This window comes from Nycticebus coucang, chromosome 18, assembly GCF_027406575.1.
Source record: "Nycticebus coucang isolate mNycCou1 chromosome 18, mNycCou1.pri, whole genome shotgun sequence".
Classification (NCBI taxonomy): Eukaryota; Metazoa; Chordata; class Mammalia; order Primates; family Lorisidae; genus Nycticebus; species Nycticebus coucang.
In genome coordinates, this window is record NC_069797.1 from 52,520,762 (window position 1) to 52,529,614 (window position 8,853).

Sequence of the window (8,853 nt, forward strand, 5' to 3'; positions counted from 1 at the left end):
ATGTAATTTTTCCAGCACCCACTAAGTGCTCAGGCAGCACACACATGGTTAGTGTGATAAAAGGGGCTTGTGTAGCAGGCCGAGCAGGCAGAGATGATGTTGAGGTTGATGGCTAAGTATGCCCAGCAAATGCGGCTGGAATGAGGGGAGAAGCCTGTTCCTGAAGGAGGGAGGCTCCAAGGACAGAAACAGCAGGGTGTGCTGGTGAACAAGAAGAGAAGTCGTGAGGAGTAAAGACGGTTGTAATTGATATGAAGCATGGCACCAACCCAGTTTACGGGGCACTGTGGGGGCACCATCAAGGTTTGTTTCTTTGTTTTTGATTTTTTTTTTTTTGAGACAAAGAGTCTTACTATGTTGCCCTCAGGAGAGTGCTGTGGCCTCATAGCTCACAGCAACCTCAAACTCTTGGGCTCAAGTGATCCTCTTGCCTCAGCCTCCCAAGCAGCTGGGACTACAGGTGCCCCCCACCATGCCCATTTTTTCTTTTTTTAAAAGTTGGAGTCTGGTTCTTGCACAGGTTAATCTTGAACTCCTGAGCTCAAGCAATCCACCTGCCTTGGTGTCCCAGAGTTCTAGGATTACAGGTGTGAGCCACCGGGCCCAGCTCTCTCAAGGATTATAAGGGAGTGAGTGAGTGATATAATCAGGTTTGCAACTTCAAAGCGTTCAGGCCCCATGTGGAAATATGGCATATGTTTGCCTCATTTATGACTGAACCCCCGGTTTCTAGTGCAGAGATTGGGGGAATTCTTTGCTGACCCTGGGGCTTCTGGATTCTGGCTCTCTTTTGGGAGTAGAGCAGAGGAATACTTAAGAAGGACTAAAGTTAGACCCAGGTCTGGCAGCAGCTGCCTTCTTCCAACCACCACACCCTTTTATGACCCAATGGAGTCAAGTGTTCCTGGGTTTGAACTCTAGGCAAACAATTTATCTTAAGTGTTGTGAACATTAAACCATAACTGCAGCTACCTGGGAGGGCCAAAAAGGGACAAGGATGAGGGGGTGGCTAGGAAGAGACTTTTTTTTTTTTTTTTAGAGACAGTCTCACTGTCACCCTGGGTAGAGTGCGGTGGCATCACAGCTCCAACTCTTGGGCTCAAGCGATTCTCTTGCCTCAGCCTCCCGAGCAGCTGGGACTACAGGCATGCGCCACCTTGTCCTGCTAGTTTTTTCTATTTTTAGTAGAGATGGGGGTCTAGCTCTTGCTCAGGCCGGTCTCCAACTCTAGGAAGAGACACTTAAATTAAAAAGCCCGCTTTCTCCTCTGCTTCCTAAGGGTTAAACTGTTAACCCCCTTACCCCTAACTGTTAACAAGAGTAGGGGAGTGAGGGAGTAATCTGTTACCTGGAGAAAGGGCCCCCAGGGTAAGGGCAGGTCACTGTGACTCCGCTGGATCAACCCGTGCCTCCCATCGGGTTTAGGAACCGTGAGTGGAATGGGCTGGAGGTGGAGGCGCATTTCTGCACCTCTCTGGGATCAGAGCCCCGGAGGCAGCGGTTGAGAAAGTCCACAGAGCTGGCACTTTTGGGTGTGTGGGCAGGGAGTTACGAATATGCCCACAGCCGCTCTAATGAGTGTGCCCACACACCCCACCCCCCTCGCGCTCCTCAGAAGGGACGTGCTCATCGCCACCCTCCTACACTTTCCCCCAGTCACCAATCCCACCTTGGCTGGCGCTCCGGGAGCCTCCAGGGCAGCAGGGAGGCGTGGCCATAAGCGACCCGCCCCTTTGATGTGAGCCGGCGCCGCGCTGATTGGATGGTCGCTTGTGACGTATGGGGACTGCGGTGGGCCAGGCTGCTGCAGCAGCCGCAGCGCCCGCCGCCGCTCCGGCTCCGGCTCCGGCTCCCGGGCATTTAAAGGGGACGCGGCGGTGGCCCGGGGGGATGGGGGGCAGGTGGAGGGGACGGTCCAGACGCACATCATCCACAGTCCCTCGGGACTGGAGGGACTCGTGAGCCGGAGCCCAGAAAGCCGGGGGTGGATAAGACACCGCGTCCCCTCCAAATCCCGTAAGCACCCCTTGCTCCATCCTGCGCCCAAATACCTCAGCTAGCCCCTGTCCCCATTTCTTACACTGAAAACTCAGTCGGGACAAACCTCTGCCGCCGTCGCCCCCACGTGAGTCCTGGGCTCCGGGAGGTAGGGGAGGGCTGGGGTCCCAGCTCGGGGTGGGGGCTGTGTGGAGTTTGAAGGCGCTCCTCCACGCGCGGGGCAGTGGGAGAGTCCTGGAACAGAAGAGTACGTCCCCTTCTCTCTCCCAACCCAGGAACGTGGTGATTGGGTATCTCTCCCTCCCTGACTCCAGCAAAACCAAAGGATCGGTGCCCCCTTGCTCCCCGCCACCCACAAGTCCTCTCCCCAAGCTGCTCACCCCCCGCCCGCATTGGAACAAAAAGCGCCCGCCAGCTGGGGGTGTGCCAGAGTGCCGGCTTTCCAGTCACCTCTAAAAATATCTCTCCCCCCACCCCATCAGCAGCTGCCACCTCCCTGCCCCTGCCCAGTGAGGATTCCCTCCCAGCTTGTCTACCCAGGCAGTGAGAGCCCAGAGGTGACTCCTAGTTCCAAATGCCTCACTGGCACCAGGGCACCAGGTCATCACCACCAGGCTATCAAGGCAGCTAGCTCATGGTCCATGGAAGTCTCCAGAGCAATAGGGGAACTCCAGCTGCAGTTTACCCAAGAGGCAGCAGAGACTCCCAGTTCTAATCCTCATTCTGATGCTGTGTGACTCCTAGGATGTTAGCTTGACTTCTCTGAGTGTCCCTTTTTGCTATTTGCTACCTGGGAGTAGTGAGCAAGAAAAGTGGTCAAGCTGGGGGTACGTGCTGTAGAGGGGAAGGAGAGAATTCCAGTTTAGTTGTTGGGTTTGATTTCTAGTGACTGATAATGATATGTTCTTGGACAGAGAGGGCTTGTTACTGTGGTATTTCTGGGGTCCTCATGCCCCCATCTTCATCCTGCACATTTTTGGTGGAAAACTGTTCCAAAACTTTCCTTGGGGTGCCATTCATTCATTAAGAGGAGAACTTCAAACTCAGGGCTTATGTCAGTAAGAGGCTTGTTTCCCTCCTACCCCATTCCCACAGATTTAATCTAAGGGCATTTGTGTAAAAGGTGGGTGGAAGAAGGCAGGAATCCAGAGAGGCAGGCACTGCTTTTAGATGGGACTGAAATATGGACTCTCTGACACCCCCTAGAAACCTTTCTCTCCCTGCTCTAGCCTGTGGGAGAAGGTCAGAGATACTGGCCCCCTTTTCTCTGAGGGACTCTGGTGACAACAAAAAGATTTGATCACTCAGGACAAAGCTCCCAGAGGTGAAGGACCATTTGAAACATTAGGGGAGCCAGAATCCACCTGGGGATAGGGTTCTTATGACCCTGTTGGGTGAGGGTGGGCATCACAGCATGGCCTTAGTTTCCAGGGGCAGAAACTGGGGAGGCCTGGCTTTGGGCCACTCACCAAACAATAAGTATTTAACTGATTTCCCTAAATACCTATTATTATGAAATAATAGGAAAACGTAATTGTTTTTTTACAACGAGAAATTAGGAGTTTTGAGCATAAGGACCAAGAGAACATTTTTTCTTAAAAAAAAAAAAAAAAGGAAGGGAAAGGAAACAAGGGCAAAATAATGAGACCTTTTCTGTGGGTTGAAAATTGGTCTTTGGGCTGCTGGTGAGCCTTTTCTATCTTTGTATCTGCCCCTTGCTTCTCCCACAAAACACGTGCCTGTCCATGTTTGCTTTTACCATGATAGTGGCATCCGCTGACCTTTCTTCTTTGATATACCTGGCTGAGGTTTCAACCTGTGGACAGCCAGGATTCTAGAAGGTTGGAGCATCAGGATAGGGAGTGGGAAGGGTCATTCTCTTGTCCCTAGTGCCTCCCTCCCTTTCTCCCACCTTCTCCTTTCACCCCCTCCCTCTCTTTGCTCACCACTGCCCATCTAGCTTTAACCACCTCTCACCATTCCAGTATTAAAAGTTCTTATGGAAAAAACAGACCCACATCCCACCCCCACTTAAGGGTTCAATGCAGGTGTGGTCAGGGAGGTGTCAGGGAGGGGGACCCTCAAGATGGAGGGTGGCAAAGTTTGTACCCTTCTCCTGAGATGTTCCAATCCTAGGGGCAACTGCTTCTTCCTACTCTCTTGGGATGGTCAGGGGAGAGTGTCACCTTGACAAAGTCAGAGGGGGTTGCAGTGTCACCCATTGCCACCACCAGAGGGCAGCAGTCGCTTTGCTCCTTTCCTGGTCTGGTCTCCTGGATCTCAATGTCTTTGCAATTCTGTCCTAGCTACCTCTGGTCTCTCATTCAACCCCATGGGGAGGGATGGGAGAGTAGGGAGGCACTAGAAGCTGTGGGTGGTGTCCTTTGCAGCTGTCTTGGTAAAGGTCTCAAGAGGCCAAACCCAGTCCCCAAAGCTACACAGCAAAGTCTAGCAGCGATTTCAACCTCTCTTATCTGACAGCTGGATCTCTGAAAGCACAGATCATCTGAGGGGACCTAGCCAAAGGCCTCAGCCCCCTACCTGTGGTACAGTAAGGCCTGGTCATTTGCCCCTCCCTCCCCCCTTTTGAGACTGAGTCTTAGTTTGTCACCCTGACACTGACTGCCATGGCATCATCACAATGGGGTCAAGCGATCCTCTTGTCTCAGTTTCCCAAGAAGCTGGGACTACAGGTGCCTGCCACGATGCCCAGCTAATTTTTCTATTTTAGTAGAGATGGAGTCTCATTTTTGCTCAAGCTAGTCTCAAACTCCTGAGGTTAAGCAATCCACCTGCCTTGGCCACCCAGAGTGTTAGGATTACAAGCATGAGCCACTATGCCTGGGCTGCACTTTTCCTTTTGAGGGCACAAGAAAGGCAAAGCTGTGGCCAAGTGTTCATCCAGGCTCTGCCCTATGTAAACAACATGACATGTTAACCTCTCTGAGCCCTTCTCATTTGCTGAATTCATGGCTCAGAGTGAGAGACTCTGAGTGAAGGTGATTTGTAAACTATCGTGTACCATATACATGGAAGGGGCAATGGTCACATTAGGGGATAAAAAGCACTAATCTTAATTCTGAGACCAGGGTTGGAGATCTGTTCCAACACTTACAGTGGGTGATCTTTGGGCAAGTCAGTTATGCTCTCTGGGTCTCCAGTAACATAATCTGAAATCTCTCAGGGTTGTAGAAGGTTGTTAGGAGGATGCCTACCAAGGTGCTTTGTGGTCTGTAAGTGCTGGGCCTACACGAGGGGTTGGTTTTACTGAGTTCCTGAGAGTGATTCTTTGGGCTTAGCAGAAGGGTCTACCCTAGGTGGGTATTAGTAGTGGAAGCAAAGCCAGATGACTGAGCATCCTCAAAGAAACTTTTGTGGTTGTCAGGAGCTTCTGAGGACAACTAAAGGCCAACAGAGTCCCTACAGGTGGTGTCCAAGGTGATGTACTGACAATGAGCGGGTGTTTTCCAGTTTCTGGCCTCCGATGCCTGTCTAGGGTAAGTGGGTCTCTCCAAGTGTCTCTTAAATAAGCCCTCAGCCCTTCCATCATGGGGTGGGAAGACCCTCTATCCCACCCCTTTTAGGCTTGCCCTCGCCTCTACTGGGGCATCATCAATCCCTGGAAGCTTCCATCCCAGGTGTGGGGTTCTGATGTTTTACATCCTCAACTCCAAGAATCCTGGGCCACTGAGACTCCCAGTTGGATGTTGGTGAGACCAGAGGGTTACTCTAGGGATGAAGCTGAAGGGACAGTTCTGTTAGGGGGGCAGATAGCCAAGTTCAAGTCTCAGCTCTGAAGTGAAGAACTTGGACTTGTTCACGGGTGTGCCAGGCCATAAACATCCCAGGAATATTTGAGAGGGGGTTAGGAAGAAACCAGAAGGAGGAATGGTTCCACCTTTATTTATTGGGGTGGGAGGCTGGGAGGGAGAAAGGCCACATGGTGGATATCCAGAAGCTGCATGTGATGTGCTCACTTTGCCCCTCTCATGCGAGCACTGGCAGGCAAAGGTGATGGGGCTTGCTAAGGGCTCCTGCTGACTCCATTTGCTTGCCTTTCTTTGTGCCCTGATACTTCCTGTGTTATTCTCCCATCCTCTCCCATACTGCTCCCCACCCTCCCCTCCTCAACATGACCCTGCCCGCTTCCTGGAGCCCCCCTATTCTGTATCCTGTCCAGCAGTGTGTCTCTAAGATCCCCTAGCATGACTTCCTTCTAGCCCCGTACCATGTCCCCATTACCTGCTTGCTCCTCTACCTTTTCAGCCACTGCTGCCGTCTCTCCTCTCCCTTACCTGTCTCCCAGGTATATCGTGGCCTGGTGCGGGAGGCTCCCACCTTCCTAAGTCCCACTGCTTCTCCTGCTGCCTGCTTGCTTCGGACTTTGGCAGAAACCCCACATGCTGACAAGTTCCTCCAGGGGAATTGGCAAGTGATTAGTGATGAGCTGTCAGCACAGGGCCCTAACAATCACTGGAGAAGCTGTTCCCCAGCCCTGTACCCCTGCCCAGAGCCATCTGGCCAGAAGCAGCTCCCAGAGAGCCTCCCTGGGTCTGGTGTGGTCAGTCCACCTGCTTTGTTATTATTCCAAGGGCTAAAATCCAGTTCTCTGGTCAGTGGAGAGGCCCAGGCATCTAAGCCACTAGGCGTGGCACTTAGCTCCCATCCAGGCCTCACTGTTCACATGCCTTGGATGATGCCAAAAAGTCCTCCCCAGAGTGGGTCTCCTTACTGTCCACCTCAATCCCATGAGCTGTCGGCTCCCCAAGGTGAAAAGGGGGATGAGGACACTGCTCCAGTTGGATGAATGGGTGGTTTCCCTTGACTCTGTGTTAAGGAATGAGGGAGTGGAGAGTTCCTGTCACCCCTCCCTTTATCCACACCTACAACAGGGGCCATTGTAATTACCTTTCCAAAACACTAGTCCTCAAACCTTCCCAAAGCAGTGATCTTACAAGCTGCTCTTCCTGTCTTTTAAACTAACTCTTATCATAAGATAAGCCCCAGATGGGAGTAGCAGAAACAGAGAAGCCCTTCTGGGTTCAGGAGTAGGATGGTCCTCTGGGCATAACCCCCAGCCAGCACAGTTAATTGAGAGGTGCCAAGGGGATAGGCAGGGAAGGCCAGGGAGGGGGCGTGGCGTCGGGTGCCCCTCCCAGCTTAACCATCCTTGGGTCCTCCTCAGGTCTTGGATGTGCCAGCACCTCTGGCCGTGGCCCGCTAACCAGCCTCTCCCGGGCCGGCTCCCACCGCGCCCCCTCTCGCTTGCCCCCTCCTCCTCCTGCTGTTCTCCCCCCTGCTCCCAGGACGGCGGTATGGCCGCGCAGGGCGCGCCTCGCTTCCTCCTGATCTTTGACTTCGATGAGACTATCGTGGACGAAAACAGCGACGACTCAATCGTGCGGGCTGCGCCCGGCCAGCAGCTGCCCGAGAGCCTACGTGCCACCTACCGGGAGGGCTTCTACAACGAATACATGCAGCGCGTCTTCAAGTACCTGGGCGAGCAGGGCGTGCGGCCGCGGGACCTGCGCGCAGTCTACGAAGCCATCCCCCTGTCGCCGGGCATGGGCGACCTGCTACAGTTTGTGGCCAAGCAAGGTGCCTGCTTCGAGGTCATTCTCATCTCGGATGCCAACACCTTTGGTGTGGAGAGCGCGCTGCGTGCCGCCGGCCACCACGGCCTTTTCCGCCGCATCCTCAGCAATCCGTCGGGGCCCGACGCGCGGGGACTGCTGACGCTGCGGCCCTTCCACACACACAGCTGCGAGCGCTGTCCCGCCAACATGTGCAAGCACAAGGTGCTCAGCGACTACCTGCGCGAGCGGGCCCACGACGGCGTGCACTTCGAGCGCCTCTTCTACGTGGGTGACGGCGCCAACGACTTCTGTCCCATGGGGCTGCTGGCGGGCAGCGACGTTGCCTTCCCGCGCCGGGGCTACCCCATGCACCGCCTCATCCAGGAGGCACAGAAGGCGGAGCCCAGCTCGTTCCGCGCCAGCGTGGTGCCCTGGGAAACAGCTTCTGATGTGCGCCTACACCTGCAACAGGTGCTGAAGACGTGCTGAGGACGGTCGCCTGCAGGGGGCGCCCCGGGCGAACGGGCAGGGAAGGGGGCGGGGAGGGGGGAAATGGGAAAGACGAACCTACTTTTACTACTCCCTTTCCCTTTTCGCTTTGCTATGTCCCTCGGGGAATTTCCCCCGTCCATTTGGGGGCTGCGGGAGTGGGATTCGAAGCCGTCCCTATCTATGCAGTTAACCCAGTTCGGTTGCCTCCCCCAGTTTAGTTCCACTGCAAACAGTTAAATTCTGGAGTCTGGACCAACGCGGGGTGGTTTCACAAACCATGTCCTTCGAACTGGGAGGAAAGGGCTCCTGGCAGGTGAGAGAAGGAATATCTCCTACTGCTTTACCTGCTGCCCTTGGGCCGCGTGACCTCCCCTCCTCCAGTCTTCTGTAATGGGAACCCAGGATCCTGAAATACTCATGGCCACAAGGAGTCCCTGCCGACTACTCCAGGCCTCCATCTTACTTAACCCATCGTGTGTAACCCTCGCTATTTCTGTACTCGCTACACCTTCTTGCCTTTTGCCTTCCCCACCCCTCACCCCCAACTCCCATTCCTCTAGCTCTCCCAAAGGAAAAAAGCCAGAGGGACCGGCCGCCTCCTGGTGGTGGAACGAGGTAGCACACTGTCCGGCTCGGGTCCAGTCAACCAGGGACCCGGCAGCGTGTGACTGTATCTCCTCGCACCCCAGCCTCAAGCAGGAGACCAGGGACTTCACCAAAGTTGGCCCCACAGGCCGGGCCCTCCATGCCCCCCTCCTCACGTATGGAACACAAAGCCATGATGTTT

The 8,853-nt window shown here is 54.3% G+C and overlaps 1 protein-coding gene across 5 annotated transcripts; it reads left to right on the forward strand.

The window, feature by feature from the left end:
• Positions 1 to 1,830: 1,830 nt before the first annotated feature.
• On the forward strand, positions 1,831 to 8,160 carry PHOSPHO1 (phosphoethanolamine/phosphocholine phosphatase 1). Of its 5 annotated transcripts, none has more exons than XM_053569003.1 (3): positions 1,831 to 2,125; positions 5,384 to 5,495; positions 7,305 to 8,160. In XM_053569003.1, the coding sequence occupies exons 2-3, from the start codon at positions 5,451 to 5,453 to the stop codon at positions 8,061 to 8,063; spliced, it is 804 nt and encodes a 267-aa protein (XP_053424978.1). In that variant the 5' UTR covers positions 1,831 to 2,125; positions 5,384 to 5,450; the 3' UTR covers positions 8,064 to 8,160. The 5 variants fall into 5 exon arrangements, with proteins under 5 accessions (XP_053424978.1, XP_053424979.1, XP_053424977.1 ...); XM_053569004.1 differs by having other exon boundaries at positions 1,833 to 2,016; XM_053569002.1 differs by having other exon boundaries at positions 1,894 to 2,016; positions 5,387 to 5,495.
• Positions 8,161 to 8,853: the final 693 nt, after the last annotated feature.

What these genes read in the sequence shown, in the direction of transcription:
- PHOSPHO1 (XM_053568999.1), top strand. Translation starts at nt 7,191, where the DNA reads ATGTGCCAGCACCTCTGGCCGTGGCCCGCTAACCAGCCTCTCCCGGGC.